At 35.7% G+C, this 19,258-nt stretch overlaps 1 protein-coding gene across 1 annotated transcript in view; it reads right to left on the minus strand.

Moving 5' to 3' along the window:
- Positions 1 to 8,302: 8,302 nt before the first annotated feature.
- Positions 8,303 to 19,258, minus strand: part of LOC117335450 — a 37,993-nt gene continuing 27,037 nt past the window's right edge. Inside the window, exons 2-4 of the mRNA XM_033895455.1 lie at positions 16,209 to 16,332; positions 15,112 to 15,401; positions 8,303 to 13,759 (exon numbers count right to left, since the gene is read on the minus strand). Of these exons, the coding sequence (XP_033751346.1) occupies positions 13,686 to 13,759; positions 15,112 to 15,401; positions 16,209 to 16,332 (488 nt within the window). The 3' untranslated portion in view covers positions 8,303 to 13,685. The remainder of the gene's footprint in view (positions 13,760 to 15,111; positions 15,402 to 16,208; positions 16,333 to 19,258) is intronic.

A 19,258-nucleotide genomic window follows, 5' to 3' on the forward strand; every position in this document is an offset into this window, starting at 1 on the left:
ATGTTCACTTGGTTTTGGCGATGTATGGTATGCACAGAACGTACCAAATAAAAACATATTTTTGTTATTGTATAAACAACGGTTACAAGATATTTTTATCCAAGAAACGAGAGCTAGTTTAGAAAGCTCTTCTAAGTGCACCATATATAAACACATCGTTGATACGTTTATCATACAGGACTATCTCAGTAAACCATTAACTTTCAAAATAAAACGAATAATATCCAAATACAGATTAAATGCTCATTCGTTGAATAATGAAATTGGTAGGTACAGTGGTATCCCTAGACACCAAAGGCTGTGTACTTTGTGTGATAATCATGAAGTTGAGGATGAAGTCCATTTTATTTTGTTATGTCCAAAGTATTTGGATTTAAGGGTGAAGTATTTAAAACCATATTTTTATCGCCGTCCATCTGTTTTCAAAATGACTGAATTGTTCTGTAGTACCAATTTAAAAACTTTAAGAAATTTTGGAAAATATTTAATTCAGGCGACGGCCAAAAGGAAGTCACTGTTACTTAGTTAATAAGTATTTATATGTTTGATTAATAGTAAATTAATTAGTAATTGCACAATAGTTTTTTCTTTATCATAACCTCCTAGAGAAAATATGTCTAGGAATATAATTTCAAGTATGTGATTGTCTTTTTATGTCTTAAAAATTCGTGTAGTTTAAAATTGCAATTGTAATATTGTAATTGTATGATATACACTTTTTGTGATGGCAAAAAAAATATATATATATATATATTAACACATGCTTTATTGAAATGTATAATACTTGGTGTTACATTGGCTGTGTTCTCCGCCGTCTTGCACAAATGTAAATTGTTGTCATGTGTATGTATATTGTGATCCTATATGCTATTTGCATACGGAATAAAATAATTGAATACGTTATAGATCTCGTCTAGTGACGAGAGTTATAGTGTCTATACGTTAGAGATCTCCTTTAGTGACGAGAGTTATAGTGTCTACACATTAGAGTGCTCGTCTAGTGACGAGAGTTAGTTTCTATACGTTAGAGATCTCGTCTAGTGACGGGAGTTAGTGTCTATACGTTAGAGATCTCCCCTAGTGACGGGAGTTAGTGTCTATACGTTAGAGATCTCCTCTAGTGACGGGAGTCAGTGTGTATACGTTAGAGATCTCCTCTAGTGACGGGAGTCAGTGTGTATACGTTAGAGATCTCCCCTAGTGACGGGAGTTAGTGTCTATACGTTAGAGATCTCCTCTAGTGACGGGAGTTAGTGTCTATACGTTAGAGATCTCCTGTAGTGACGGGAGTTTGTGTACACGTTAGAGATCTCCTCTAGTGACGGGAGTTAGTGTCTATACGTTAGAGATCTCCTCTAGTGACGGGTGTTAGTGTGTATACGTTAGAGATCTCCTTAATTGACGGGAGTTAGTGTGTATACGTTAGAGATCTCCCCTAGTGACGGCAGTAAGTGAGTATACGTTAGAGATCTCCTCTAGTGACGGGAGTTAGTGTCTATACGTTAGAGATCTCCTCTAGTGACGGGAGTTAGTGTCTATACGTTAGACATCTCCTCTAGTGACGGGAGTTAGTGTATATACGTAAGAGATCTCCTTAATTGACGGGAGTTAGTGTCTATACGTTAGAGATCTCTTCTAGTGACGGGAGTTGGTGTACACGTTAGAGATCTCCTCTAGTGGCGGGAGTTAGTGTCTATACGTTAGAGATCTCCTCTAGTGACGGGAGTTAGTGTCTATACGTTAGAGATCTCCTTAATTGACGGGAGTAAGTGTGTATACGTAAGAGATCTCCTCTAGTGACGGGAGTTAGTGTCTATACGTTAGAGATCTCCTCTAGTGACGGGAGTTGGTGTCTATACGATAGGGATCTCCTCTAGTGACGGGAGTTAGTGTGTATACGTTAGAGATCTCCTCTAGTGACGGGAGTTAGTGTGTATACGTTAGAGGTCTCCTCTAGTGATGGGAGTTTGTGTCTTTACGTCAGAGATCTCCTCTAGTGACGGGAGTTAGTGTCTTTACGTTAGAGATCTCCCCTAGTGACGGGAGTTAGTGTCTATACGTTAGAGATCTCCTCTACTGACGGGAGTTAGTATACACGTTAGAGATCTCCTCTAGTGACGGGAGTTAGTATACACGTTAGAGATCTCCTCTAGTGACGGGAGTTAGTGTATATACGTAAGAGATCTCCTCTATTGACGAGAGTTAGTGTCTATACGTTAGAGATCTCCTCTAGTGACGAGAGTTAGTGTCTATACGTTAGAGATCTCCTCTATTGTCGGGAGTTAGTGGGTATACGTTAGAGATCTCCTCTAGTGACGGGAGTAAGTGTCTATACGTTAGAGATCTCCTCTAGTGACGGGAGTTAGTGTCTATACGTTAGAGATTTCCTCTAGTGACGGGAGTTAGTGTCTATACGCTAGAAATCTCCCCTAGTAACGGGAGTAAGTGTCTATACGTTAGAGATCTCCTCTAGTGACGAGAGTTAGTGTCTATACGTTAGAGATCTCCTCTAGTGACAGGAGTTAGTGTCTATACGTTAGAGATCTCCTTTAGTGACGGGAGTTATTGTCTATACGTTAGAGATCTCCTCTAGTGATGGGAGTTAGTGTCTATACGTTAGATATCTCTTCTAGTGACGGGAGTTAGTGTCTATACGATAGGGATCTCCTCTAGTGACGGGAGTTAGTGTCTATACGTTAGAGATCTCCTTTAGTGACGGGAGTTAGTGTCTATACGTTAGAGATCTCCTCTAGTGTCGGGAGTTGGTGTACACGTTTGAGATCTCCTCTAGTGGCGGGAGTTAGTGTCTATACGTTAGAGATCTCCTCTAGTGACGGGAGTTAGTGTCTATACGTTAGATATCTCCTCTAGTGACGGGAGTTAGTGTCTATACGTAAGAGATCTCCTCTAGTGACGGGAGTCAGTGTCTATACGTTAGAGATCTCCTCTAGTGACGGGAGTTAGTGTCTATACGTTAGAGATATCCTCTATTGACGAGTGTTAGTGTCTATACGTTAGAGATCTCGTCTTGTTTCGTGGAAATACCAACGATAACATATAAAAGCGAATGCTGCCGTACATCTGATCGTATCCGTCCACAAAGAAGGATGTTAAATTCATACCGCAAATATAAACGAATGCTTTTAGAACAAAATGGGTTGTTGTTCAGTGTTAAACAGATCTTAGGAAATATGAAGGATAAGCAATCTACCAGATCGGAAATTTTAAGCTCAAAACTGATGGCAATATTTTGAGACCATATTTCAAAATATTTGAGCTGTTTAATCACATGGAGTTGATAAAAAGGAGGACAGTTTCTGTTAGAATCATTCAACACGTTGACCAATATGAAATGTAACACGCCAGCATATTCAATGGATCATTGATGTTTGTTTATGTCGGAAGTCTAGACTACAAAAAACCTGTAATACACTGTGTTGAAAGGGAATTTTCGGTTATGTGTATGATTTATAATTGATGCTCTTTATTTTGAAAACTGAGCTACTACCGGAGCACCTGCATGAGAATTGGGTGTGAGGGCAGTGTGGGCAGTGAGGGCAGTGCCAGTCTGGTACATCAATACTGTCTTCATTAACACTATGTTAAAATGCCAAGAGATTAATGTATATACATATACATTGTATACCCATAGTTTGGCAGAAGCTGAAACGCAATCACTGGCAGACAAAATTAAAAACAGAACACAACATGCCAAGAGAGGAGGAAATAAAGCTTCATTACTATTTAAAAATACCAGATTGTCCTGGCACCGATTCTATAACAGACGGACTTACCGAAGTGATTTGCAATCAAAGTCGGAATTTAGATATAAATCTGAGGGAAAACTTGCCATGCCAAAATAGTGCATACTGTAAAATCTAAAGGAAATAAACTGTTTATTAGGAGTATGTCGATTACAGGCTATACACTATTGACTAAGATGTCTGGATTCGGAGTTCAAACTACTGCCTAATTGTTTACACACGGAGCTGAATAGACCTACCTTATACTTACCTACATGTAACAAGACAGCCAATGTACATACAGAGTGTTCCACAAAGCATGTCGCCACTTTTCATGCCTATATCTTTTCCCCATAGACAGGAAATTAACTGCCAATTGCATTCGAGAGAACAGATATTTATAAATTGTTTTCACATGAGCACAAAAACTAATGACGTCAAAAAGGGGAGAAACAGCAAAACAAAATCAAAACAAAAAACAAACAAAAAATCACAAGTTCGATGTGTGAACGAAACTCTATCCTGGACTTCAAATCGATAAGAAAAAATTAGGAAGAAAGGAGAAACAAAGGAAAAAGATGAAAAAAGGAAATATTTGCATTTCAAAAAATAAAAAGCTGAACGATCGGTGTAGACGTTAAATCCGTGTGATACCATACGGACCAAATAAGAGTTGGGAAATGATAAGCAAATCATAAGGCAGTTAAATGTTGGTCATTATATGGCATGTTACCAAATAAAGTCGTGATGGCGATAGCAACTCCCGAAGTCTTCGGATAACTGTATGATAAAGTATAATCAATCGGTCAACGAGCGTCATCTATCACAGGAACCGCCAAAGACTTGCGCATCAACCTAATAACATGGTAAACGTAGGTTATTGTATGACTAATTTATCATCGATCCCTTGTCACCTTATTTTCACTTGGCAATCACTGCTAGCTTTTATCAGCACTTTAGGCACATCAATGTAAAATTTACATACGTAAGACAACGATACGAACTACACAATTGACATTATTCTTTAAAATCGTGTCTTACTTTAAAGTGTTCAATTGTTAATAAATCAGAAAAAGATAAAGGGCAGAAGTATCGAGCCGGGAGCTTACGTGACGTCGACCACATTGGATGAAAACCGGAGTTGGATGTCACTCGCTGTCACTATCCTACATAATGGACAGACCCCATTACTATAGACTTGTCATTGTCATCATAATAACCCATGGAAATCAGGAATATTGCAACACAAATCGTGTTTAATCTACATTAAAAGGCGACATTTGAGGCGCATTTGTTTCCGATATTTTGTGAATCATTACCGCGGCCATTTTCAGGTTTTGAAGTTAAAAACCAACGCGTACGAATGCATGGACTTGTTGACATGTCATAACAGGGAAGGGATTTTAAGTATGCATATTACAATCTTCCTCTGAAAAATATAAATTCTAGCTAATGTTTAAAAGCATTATAGATATAGCCGCACAAGAGAAGAATGAAAAATAAAATGACACAAGCCCTCATTGACCTTGTGACACGGTCTCAGTAAACATGAGGCCAACAACATATATCACGTATACAAATAAATATCATAACTGAAGTGCCATCACGACCATGTTATAAAGACAGGATAGGCGTTCTTGATTCAAACTGAGAATGATCATATCAAATTATAGAAAGTCTGTTAATCTTCATTATAAATAGTTGGTTCAACAATTTCCTATTCAAAATGAACAATCTGCCATTCAACTCTTTCCATGATGCACGAATACCGGCGAAATCAAAGGATTTGGAATATTATGTTCCCAGCCGTAAAAGCGACTTCATGCAAGATTAACATTATCCCGAGTACGATTTCACACGCTGAAAGAAACCAAAACAGTGCAAAAATTAGTTTTTTTAATCACGACTTACTTCACATGTAGAATTAAATCTAAACCGATACCCAGGTTTGTTAATATACTTTTTATGAAAAATTGTGATAAATTTTCTCACAATTAAAAAAACCTTTAAGAATAAAAATAGAAAGATAGGACAGGTGCAACATTCATATTTATTGTACATATGACATGACATTTGCATTATCAGCATCCCAAACTCTAAACTAAGAGCACACAGAGCGATAATTGGAAGATCTACACTGAATACGAGCCAAGGTTGTCTCCGCTGACACAACTACACCAACCCATGCTTCCGGAGTTTTTGTTCCTCAAAGTTTTGCAGTGAGTAATGATCAATGCAGAAGATGCACAAATGCTGAGTTCGCATGTTCTCTTCTAAATCGGTCGAAGTTTGAAAATAAATCTGCCACAGACACTAAGAAGTATAGGAATATATCATTTCTTGTATTGGTGGTAGACGCATCTGCAGCCCTAAAGGTAAACGCATCAATACGAATATTTTAGTCTTCACTTTAATGGAACATATCATAGACTAATTCTACAGCTATATATATATATATATATTATCTGGTTTTTAACAAGCATTTCTATTTTTTCCAAAACCAATGTACACTTTTCATCAAAGAGAAATAAACAAAATAAAAATTACACTTTTGTGTTCTGTGTTATTAAATTGCCCCCAATCCCGTCAATGAGTTCAAGGTAATTCTTAAAAATCTATGTTTAACATATGTTACTATAAGACTCTATCATATGTGGTCATGTAGGATAGGGATATTCCACCCTCTGGGTCACAAAATGTGGTAAAACCCTCGAGCCTCGGGTTTTACCACATTTTGTGACCCAGAGGGTGGAATATCCCTATCCTACATGAACCACATATGATTGAGTATTTTTCTCTCATTCCCCAACCTAAAATATGCAAAAATAGGCACTATCTGTCGATAGCTTTCTCAGATAGACGCCATTTTTTCTCAATCCAAACTTTTTTTCTACTGCATATAATAAAAAAAGAACAGCGCCAATCGATTTACCATACCCCATATATGCAAACAGCGTTTGCTGTTTTAAAAACGAAGGAAACCATTCATTTCCACAGTCTAACGTTGTTTCAGCAGCCCTGTCATTGCAAGCGAAGCCAAATCACTTGATGTCGGGCAAGCTAGTGTGTCCTTTCGCGTGAAAATATAGTTCCATGTTTTATTAATAAAAAACAATAAAAGAACGTGTTTTTTTTACATAATTTATATCATAAATCAAAAAAATTATTAGATCTGGCCTAGTACATGGAGCAGACGATGTGTTTACAAATCTATAGATAGATCTACTTTCGGTTCGGCGACCTACTTTTGTATCATTGCGCGCGCGTGGCTATCCTACACCGGAAGCGAGGTAATACACACACAGCAAGCATGGGTGTATTTACCTGGACAGACCAGTATGATACCGGTAGGGATGAGAGAAAACAGTGTATTAGTCGGGTGACACAGTGACCGCAAAGGCAGCCGATGTTCGATTCCCCGATCCAGGAAACAAAGCACAATGTATATATTTTGTAAAAGTCTGTTGGCATTGCTCTCTATCAAGTTTATTTAAGCATTGAACTGTTACCAAATGGTAGTATACAGTCGATATGAATACAATTTGGGTGACAGATAAATAGAATGTCGCCCGTTAGGCCGTAACTTTAGACGCGTTTAAATTTACCGCTTCCCCAATCACTGACGTCATCAAGTTCAAATACCGGAACAGAAGGAAAAATATAGTCCCTCATGTCATTATTAATAGCAATCACATAAAATGGTTTTTGCACTAATTTGGCTTTATTTTATATTTCATATACGTTTATACGGTTAACATTTAGAAGTGATACTGCGTTGAACGGGTATTGCACATGACAGACTCGATTCCTCGGAAACGCTTATGTTTCTATCGACAGGATTTACGTTATTTTCAGAAGAATATCAGCTCTTATATTCTAAATGAAAGTCGTCGTGACAGTAGGTGAAAACGATTCCAATGATATTTCTTTCGAAACCGATTCCAGTCTAACCCGTCACATCAGTGTCGCTAACTTAGCAGACGATGTTCAACTTCACAGGGGCTCGATTTTGGAGTAAGGTAGGACTTTTGACATCAGTGAATAACCACAAAACTATAATTCTTTATGCATACATAACCGGGAACCATGTCGATATTGCCAATTTTTCGCAATTTTTTTTTTTTTTTTTTTATAAATGCTGGACTTTTAATGTTGTCGTGTCTAGCATTTCTGAAAATTCGACAACGAGCCCCTGTGTGCGTGTGTGACGACATTGACAATTTGATAACGTATAATAATTTTGTGTCGACTTCAATTTATTTTTTATTATTAAATTTTACTCTCATAACTTATGTTTATTTTTTGTGGTAGTTTATGTAGATAAAGCCTAGCATTCGAAAGCTCTCTATGCCGAATGTAACTGGCGGCCATTGTTTTAACCTACAACACCTGAAGCTGTATTTCTACACTGACCGAATCACTGTAAATTGTAGCATACAGTCTCATGAATAAAATTTGGTTTACTAACGACATATAGGCAAATGCAACACAGAATGTAAATATATATATATATATATACGGAAATCATTCTTGATGAAAAATAACAATACAGTCTGGAATATATATAAAATAGTTTATTTTTCTTAGATCTCATCACAGTGCAACCGCGTACTCACATATCAAACACACATAGCACTATAACCAGAGCGAAGCACGAACCAGTCACACAGTATCTGTTTGGACGAGACGTCCGGATAATCACAATGGCGGGTTGTCACAGAAACAGAACAAATTGGATACAAATCATGTAAATTATACAAACACGAATCATAATAAAACAGATATTTTGTTCGAGTACTTGCGTCAAATTGTTAGCAAGCGTAATTAAATATAAGTAATAGGAAGAAATGAGATTGGAGCGGATATCATACACAGAAAAAGATGTATTCAGTGTGAAGTTTATCTGGTGTATAAAACCAAACCTGACAAGGATTTCAATTAAAGCGATGAACTGGGTGCAACTATAAAGTATTTGTAAGGTTATGGAAGTAACAGAACAATTATCAAAAGCTTTTATGATTATGTTTATAACTTAAAGTAATTCAGAAAAAAGCATCAACACATACAAAAATGGCGTGGTAACCACTTGGTTGTATGGCGGTCGACCTGACGAACCTTTCAGTATTACAGTGTAGACACAGCTAATGATCAGGGAGATAATGACGTTATAACAATGGAAAGGAAAGAGGGAAAAGGGACTGGGAGATAATGACGTTATAACAATGGAAAGGAAGGAGGGAAAAGGGACTGGGAGATAATGACGTTATAACAATGGAAAGGAAGGAGGGAAAAGGGACTGGGAGATAATGACGTTATAACAAGGGAAAGGAAGGAGGGAAAAGGGACTGGGAGATAACGGCGTTATAACAATGGAAAGGAAGGAGGGAAAAGGGACTGGGAGATAATGACGTTATAACAAGGGAAAGGAAAGAGGGAAAAGGGACTGGGAGATAACGGCGTTATAACAATGGAAAGGAAAGATACTACACAGGTGGGAAGTGAAAACAGTATACAAATAAAAACTGACAGTTGGGGAACAAATTTCAAACGAGTGTGGTTTCCATAAAGATAAGAACTATTCGGGAACAAATTTCAAACGAGTTTGGTTTCCATAAAGATAAGAACTATTCGGGAACAAATCTCAAACAGGTTTGGTTTCCATAAAGATAAAAACTATTCGGGAACAAATCTCATATGCGTTTGGTTTCCATAAAGATAAGAACTTTTCGGGAACAAATCTCATATGAGTTTGGTTTCCATACAGGAACTAATAACACTTTGTAAACATCTATAATGATTCAGCTACAAAAAAGTACATCCAAACAGGTTTGTCCAAGTGTCATTTGAATAAAATACGTTACCAAAAATCATCCTGAATGCACCTTAGGACTAACGGAATAACTAAGGAGATATGCTGATTAAATGGAGATGATTTAGAGGTTTTACAGTGTATCATCAACACACTGACCAATATCATATAACGGAACACAACGGAGCTTATGTATGTATTTGCGGTTTTGACTACTGTTCTAATGCTTCTACTCAGCAATTTTGTTGCTAGGGGGACTTGACAAAATGGTTTATACAATAGTTTGGAAGTGAAATAAAACCAACCATAACTGAAAGCCTAAATTTGTAAAAATAACTGACATAGTTGACATCGAAGGTGTGACGAGAACGTATACTTTCTGTAAATAATGCACTGATTAATTCAGCAGCGAACTCTGTGACTGATTCGGAAACGTAAAAACAAAGAGAAAGGTCACAATAAGTAGTATTGGAATGTTAAACATGAAAAACATGAAACAATTAATGCATTGATATACATGATATGACAAAAAAAATCAAAATATTAATTCCTATCAACAATATGATATATGTACTGGAGTGAAAGAAATACTGTACGAAATATACTGATTTTGTAGATCGTGTAAATGTTTGTGTCTCGTATTTCGTCTTTTCAGTGTTTGACCAATGGTGGACTATCTACTGTAGGTAAGTTATCTCCAATTAGAACACGCCAGAGTGACCCGGGACCTTAGGAGGTAAGGGAGAGATATATATTTAATACTAACACGTTCGTTTTAATCTAATGGTACCCCAATTGATATTGGAAACATCTCTGTTCTATAAAACATAGCGTGAATCCTAAGTTAAAGTACAACATTCCAACATGTTCTTCACAGCGCCCCTCAAGTAGAGTGATTTTAAAAACTATCGAGGTTATGGCATAATATTTAGAAACAGATGTATATCGCCTTCCTTTGATGTTAATAGGTGTTAGGTATAAGTAATAGGCGGTAACTCCCGGGGCGCTTCTCAGACAATCCTTTATACACGGCGAGGGCCAAGTTAATATCGACCGACGCATTTTATGTTTTATTTGTACAAACGGAATCGTTTACCCTCATTAGAAAGCAAAACATGAACCCAGCATGTGTGTTAAAGTTGTGTTAATTATGATTTAACGGTTAGATCGGGTGTTGTTATGATAACTCAGTTTCCTGAGCACGCTAATGCTCATATCTCACTTGATGGAGTGCTGAGAGGTTAGAACGGCATCTTACAGGGGAGTTATGTCATCAGAACATAAACAAACTGAACCATCTATATATCAGAGTAAGTATACCGATGTATTCACAGGTGATAGTTTTCAGCATATATTGTATTTTCTAATAAAAATGTATAGACAAAAAAGGGAAATTAATCAAAAGAATCAAGATATTAGCCTATATTGTATTTTAAAATATAAATGTATAGATAAAAATGGGTAATTAATCAAAAGAATCAAAAGAAATTAGCTTATATTGTATATATTAAAATGGAGAATAAATTAAAACACACTGCATTTTGCAATAACAAGGAAAACATAATTGCAAATTGTAACGTTTCTTTGGTCAATTTTTCATATTTATGTGTTTACTTCAATCATCAACTTGAATATTTTCTATTTATGTTTGCTTTATATTGATATACTTTTAAATGGCCGTGTGTTTCTATAATATATAGTTATGTACTTGATGAATGCTAAAATATAAAATGAATAAACAAATAGAATAGCCTATAGATAATGCATATTTCAAGAGTCACGTTACATACATTAATGACATAACACGAGATTGATATGGATAAGCATGTGTACACATACACGATGTAAGAGGTCATTAAGTACAACAGTAATAACAGTGATGGAATGTAAAAACGAATAACAAAACACAAACGTACAGCTACAACGAATATCACGTGATAAAGACCAGTTCCCATTTATACATACAATGCTAATAGCAGCAGAACCGAAAGCACATAAATCAATTTTATATACACTGTGTCAATCAAACGAAATCAAATATATGTATGGAGTACATATAACGTATTCTTTTACTAAACTTTGGTTAACCTCTCGGTAAATACTTGTCTGTATCTTGTTTTGGCAGACTGCCGCGGGGATATCCTTCCTGACTTATGTCAAATTGTAAATTCTTCTAACGATAATCAATAGAAATTTAATTAATACATACACATATATATATATAATGTCCTTAAACACCGCATCTCGAAATTCATAACATTCACATAGTTAATCCAGAAGCTCCCGAGATGCTTTTTTGAACTTTTTGATTTTTCTTTGTTATTTCTTTAATCGAACAATTAGGTCAGAAAGAACATTTCCCACTTATTTGCTCATACGGTAAGGGCAATGCTAACATTAAGGGCAATGACATCATATTCAATTGGACTGTTATGATAATGATCATGTATACAAACATCAATAGTGTTCCAAACGCTTTTCATGGATTTCTGTTTATTTAGGTGTCAGAAGTAACTCAAAAGATTAATCTATCAATTCATTCATTCATTCATTCATTCATTCAGCAGTACCATTCTTTTGAATTTACATAAATTCTGGTGATAAAATTAACGAATGATAAATTATTGATATAGAATAAACAAAAGAAAATTAACGGTCTATATTATGAATATGCAAAAACATAAATAACATGTACATGTAATAACATTATCTGCATTCAAAGCTTGTGTTATCACTCTACATAAGGCTGTTTACAATGTCTCTCTATACAAACAAAGATAGAAGAGTAAAAAAACAAGTTAATCATTACTAAAAAAATGTTGACTACATTACGCAAATATTTCGTAACAAACATTCACTTAAAAACGTTATTTGTCTGTGCCATATATCATTGCACTGAACATCCGGATATGACTGTCATTCATTTGAACAGCTCACAACTTAACACACAAGTACATAGATAGTCTAAAATATATATCGTCTTTAGTGATAACATAATCTTATCTAATTAAAACTTTTAAACATAGAAATACCCCTTTATTGATTTAAATTCAGTCGTACTCAAACATATATATCCATTAAAGTGCTATGTTTTTATTTCGAACGAGTTAATGTGTCGACCTGTAAACATTTAATTGAATATGTAGGTCATTTTAGAGTTGTTTGTAAACAATTTGATACTGGAACATAATAGGATTTTAAAACACTATTTCATATTCTAAAAAAATGTCAACAAAAACGCTACCGTTTCGGACATTAAAAGAATAATAAAATATCGAAAATTAAATGTGCTATATTCATACATCCGGAAGTGTATCTGTATAAACCATCGTCTAAATCAAAGTATGACCTGTTCTAACAAAATCTGTATTAACAAATGAGGTGCCATTATTTGAAAATATATCCGAAAAGTACATGTACTGGTTTCAAATATTATTTGTAACAAGATAGGACAAATGCAGCGACCAGACTGGGACTCAAACCCGGGACCCCCGAACTCTAGACGGACGGTCTTACCATTTGAGCTTCCTGGCCTACAATAATTAAGCATGTATTTTTGGTCCTTTATAGTTCTGATCTGTTCCCAATAACAGCTACATTCATTACAACCTTCTATTTGTAGCAAAGCGTTTACTCCACACACTCTCACACCGTACAAAAATACGAAACAACAACTGTTTTGATTGGTCAATTGATAAGATAAGCAAATATATTAAATAACATGAATTCGTCGAAAAGTAAAACATTTTCAGTGATACTACCTATGAATAAAAATGCTTATACTGATTTCGAAATCACCAAAATAAGGTAGAGCTAGAATACCTATTCATCATCGAAAAGCTTATCATGCTAAAAGACAGCTCATTATAACAATGCATATACAATTAAAACATGACTTAAATTTGTCAAAAGCGATTCATCTGCCTCGTAGTAACTGCGAGGCAGGTAATGAATTGTAGTACAATTTCGCCCCAGTCACTTTAACAGCTGTCACGCATACGCTTGTTGCAGAGGTGAATAATTGTTGTAGTAACACGACAGCTCTAGCCACCAGGTGATCACATTCACATACATGTTTGGCACTGATCGACACTTTCGTATAACAGTACTGGAAATCTGTAATCCACTAGGTATCATGTCAACGTAGAGACGAAAAATGTCCAAATAATCACCAATAAACTCAGCGATACGACATAAACAAGCGCACCTGTAACACAGCAAAACGATCAATTAACACAAATGTAAATACTGCTAAAATAAACCTGGAATAATCATCAGTAAACTCTTTATTGGTTTCATTTCATTTCCATTTTTTCTGTTAATCATTTTCAACACAAAGAATTATGTGAAATGATCATGAGTGTCTTTTTCTGACGAGTCTTATTTGTCTTAAATGATAGAAGTAAATTTGGAAACTGGACTTTTTTTCCATAATATACATAACAACAATAAGAATCAATTGAACTCTTTTCGCATAACTCGGTCAGTTCATTCTGCGAAATTATGACAGCAAATTCTCAACTGGCAAAATTATTGAAGAACTTCAAGCATTTATATTGGTTTTTTTATATTCAGTCTCAACTTTGAATCTCACAATCTACATCTAGGTTTGCAGAGGAAAGGTAGTCACAAATGTAATGTAAGAGATATCCTTTCGAATAACGCGATAATCTAAGGACAGACAACACATCACAAATGGACGTTAATTTAAATTGATTACCAATCACCGGCATCAGTGGTTTGAATAACTAAAATAATTTCTGTATTAGGAAATGTTTATTTATGTAAATGACGGTAGTTTCACGTTATGTATATATTAACCAGAAGGGAACAATCTGTCACATCTGAAATATCATAGTAAAAGAATAAAGGCATCAAATCTAGCTCAAAATCGATGGCTATTCTTAAGACGTATACGGAGTCCAAAAATCACGGACAGCTAAATCTCAAGACGTATACGGAGTCCAAAAATCACGGACAGCTAAATCTTAAGATGTACGAAGTCCAAAAAGTACGGACAGCTAAATCTTAAGATGTATACGAAGTCCAAAAATCACGGACAGTTAAATCTTAAGATGTATACGAATCCAAAAATTACGGACAGGTCAATCTTAAGATCTATACGGAGTCCAAAAATTACGGACAGCTACATCTTAAGATGTACGAAGTCCAAAAAATCACGGACAGTTACATATGTAAATCTTAAGATGTATACGAGTCCAAAAATCAAGGACAGCTAAATCTTAAGACGTACGAAGTCCAAAAATCACGGACAGCTAAATCTTAAGACGTATACGGAGTCTAAAAATCACGGACAGCTAAATCTTAAGATGTATACGAATCCAAAAATTACGGACAGGTCAATCTTAAGATGTATACGGAGTCCAAAAATTACGTACAGCTAAATAAATCTTAAGCAAAATATAGCACTATAAGGCGGTTTAAGTCGACCCGCACTGAAATCGTAAATTGAATATTATGTCTTGCAAAAAAGAACCCTGCATAAAAACCAGTCAGTTATATTGTGTTGTTATATCAATTAAAACATTGGCTAATTACCTGTCGGTGTTCCTGATGCTGTATTTATGTCCCGTCTACTGGACGTGGAAGCCGTCGATATTTCCTCTGATTGTGAAGTCATTTCGACGGTTGTTTGTGACGGTATGGATGACAGGGTACCGGACATGTTACAGTTGGCGTTGAGTCTGTACTTTTGCAGTTTGGTCATAGCCTCTGTGGAAATATGACAGTCGTGTGGGGACTGATGGAAAGCTTTGTAGGTGGTGGTGAAGTTCAGGATACATTGCGGCACGAGTTCACCCACACAATAATACATCTGTACCAACGACCTGTAAAACACAACGGGAATATCAAACGACTTACGTAGAGTGGCAGGAAGAGAAAAAGATAATATCCCAAATTTAGTCGCCTCTTCCTAATCATGCAATGCGGACAGGAGGTACACTTCTTACGCCCTACCGTCAGAGCACAACAATGAAAAACGTTTCTCATATAATCCCTAGTGTAGTGATTCACTTTTTCATAATTAAACAACAGTCAAGGAAAATAGCAAATAAAGCTACGAAAGTCACATCAATGACCCCAAGGCAACGGCCGTCCTGTTAACAGTATCACTTTCTGATAAAAACGCTTGTACCTTGCCGATGAGTTAAGTTTCATTGTTTGGCATGGCAATGTACGTGTCCTTTGCTGCAATGGATAATATATTTTAGCTATTTTCTGATATCACTAGGAATTTCGTCAGCACGGTGATTCGTATCAAATATTCTTTTTGAATAATAGATGCATTTTCTTATACCAGTAGCAGAATTAGAATTAAAGCTGTATATGTAATTTTGTGATGCAATGCATCTATATTTTTATCATTCGAACCCCACCATTTATTGTTCCTAATCCAAAGACCTTGTTCTGTACGCGACGGTCTCTTTGAGTATATTAAATGACCTCTAATAACTAGTGCATGATTAAAGGCGAAATATTCAAGACTGTTTTCATATATCTGAAAAAGGTGTTTAAGATGAATGATACATGTATCTATTTCCTAATCATTCAAAGCATTTCTTTGTTATCCATGTAAAAATATAATTGAAATTTGTAAAGACCGTCATACTTATTCATCATGCCTCGCTACTTACTTGCAAATTGCAGTAACGTTGTCGACCGCGCTTATCGCCTCCTCAAACTTAACTATTACGTCAAGACATTCCTTCTGTACTTCCATGATGTTTGCGGAAACACACGTCCCACAGTCCGTCGTTTCTGTAAAGTAGAAATAGAATCAGATCAGTGCTACTTAAAGATACCAAATTATTGATGTTCCATGGATCCCAAACCTGGCTGTTTTTATTTAATATCACTGGAGAATAAATCGTGTTTAACTCTAACAACTTTGTTATTTTGACGTAGAAAATGATGAGCATTTTGGACGTTCATTCTACGATAGGTGACGGGGTGCAATGGGATGCTGCTATCTATGTGTCGGTAAGATGATGTTTTAAAGTGCAGATTAAGTGGATTATCACCGATGGATATTCTCCCCTTATGCGATATATCAACTATGGAGGGTATAAAAACTCACTGAATACCGTAATACAAACTCACTGAATACCGTAATACAAACTCACTGAATACCGTAATACAAACTCACTGAATACCGAAATACAAACTCATTGACTACCGTAATAAAAACTCAATGAATACCGTAATACAAACTCAATGAATACCGTAATACAAACTCATTGAATACCGTAATACAAACTCACTGAATACCGTAATACAAACTCACTGAATACCGAAATACAAACTCATTGACTACCGTAATACAAACTCATTGAATACCGTAATACAAACTCATTGAATACCGTAATACAAACTCATTGAATACCGTAATACAAACTCACTGAATACCGTAATACAAACTCATTGAATACCGTAATACAAACTCATTGAATACCGTAATACAAACTCACTGAATACCGTAATACAAACTCATTGAATACCGTAATACAAACTCACTGAATACCGTAATACAAACTCACTGAATACCGTAATACAAACTCATTGAATACCGTAATACAAACTCATTGAATACCGTAATACAAACTCATTGAATACCGTAATACAAACTCATTGACTACCGTAATACAAACTCATTGAATACCGTAATACAAACTCATTGAATACCGTAATACAAACTCATTGAATACCGTAATACAAACTCACTGAATACCGTAATACAAACTCATTGAATACCGTAATACAAACTCACTGAATACCGTAATATAAACTCATTGAATACCGTAATACAAACTCATTGAATACCGTAATACAAACTCACTGAATACCGTAATACAAACTCATTGAATACCGTGATACAAACTCATTGAATACCGTAATACAAACTCATTGAAAACCGTAATACAAACTCATTGAATACCGTAAAACAAACTCATTGAATACCGTAATACAAACTCATTGAATACCATAATACAAACTCACTGAATACTGTAATACAAACTCATTGAATACCCTAATACAAACTCATTGAATACCGTAATACAAATACAAACTCGTTGAATACCGTAATACAAGCTCATTGAATACCGTAATACAAACTCATTGAAAACCGTAATACAAACTCATTGAATACCGTAATACAAACTCATTGAATACCGCAATACAAACTCATTGAAAACCGTAATACAAACTCATTGAATACCGAAATACACTACACTAAGTGTTAGGTACAGAAAAACCCAAACCCTCTGCTACAACTATTCTTCCAAATATTATGATGTACTTGAAGGGATATTGCGTGTCAATTTGTTACAACGTGCCAATCTGTTATAAAAGTGTAATTATGTTTTGTAACAAATAACGACGTACATGGCGGGGTATTGTGTGTTAATCTGTTATAACGTGCCAATCTGTTATACATATGCAATAGTTTTGAAACAAATAATGACGTACTTGACAGGTTTTGCGCGTCAATTTGTTGCAATGCGTCAATTTGTAACTCATTTTGTAACAAATTAGGACGTACGTGACAGGATAATGCGTGTCAAGTTGTTCTTTACAATAGTCCCAATATCTGATACAAACTGGCATGTTGTAACAGATTGGCACGTTGTAAGAAATCGGCACGTTGTTAAAAAACCGTCACGCTGCAAATACCGAGTTAACTGAAGAACAGTGTTACATGTATGTTTCCGTTTAAATGTTGGTTTTTGTGATGATTTATAAGATTAAAACGAAATAACATGAACGATATACATGTATATAATTAGACATGTTAATATATAGTTACGTATATAAAATGTCAAACGTAATCTTTATAAAATTACCTGAGGAACAACGATACTGCTTACGTAGTAAGTATTTGATATATAACATAACGAATTTGTGTCGTAATTTGTTACCGTGGATTAATCTAATACCAGCATGTCATTCGGAACACCTCGGCAGATTCCGAAAGGCCAGCATGTGTTACCGCTATCGGAGTGCGACAGACGCAGGTCAGGTATTACGTATTACATTGTTTAAATACCAGAAATTCTGTATGTTGTCGCAGCATTGACCTGTTGAAACAAGTCCTGTTGTAGAGTAGCTACTCTTTTCATAAATATCTGAACATGCAACCGTAGATGAGTGGAGTAGTGTTAACTGTATGGGGATACAGGGTTAACTTGATTATTGTCTCCGTATTATATAAAAATGACTGCGTTCCGTGGGCGGAAGTATTCATGTCATTAGTAAGACATCTGTGTAACATCATGTGACACTGTCAGGTGTGCACATTGTTAGCTAATTACCCTGTCGCGAAGACAGGTGGGAAAACTCAAGTCAGATCGAGTACCGCCCTGAACATACCTCGTTATTGTGATAAAAGACCCACGCAACGATTATACAGGTATACATTATCTCAATATACGCATTGGCACGTCATAATTCATCCTTTTTTCATAATATACTTGTCATAGCGACGGCTACAAAACAGGATTATTCATCCGGTAAGACGCTGTTTACGTAAGGTGGTAACGACTCGGTGTAGATATCGGAGGGGCGTTTCAGAAGATGTAATAATCTGTGTACGATCCTTTTGCCTCCTTATGGACGATAAAATATGTTTAAACAAACCTGACGTTACACAAACAATGACTCCAACCAAATACATGTGCATTTGATA

This window comes from Pecten maximus, chromosome 10 (genome assembly GCF_902652985.1).
Source record: "Pecten maximus chromosome 10, xPecMax1.1, whole genome shotgun sequence".
NCBI classification, from domain to species: Eukaryota; Metazoa; Mollusca; class Bivalvia; order Pectinida; family Pectinidae; genus Pecten; species Pecten maximus.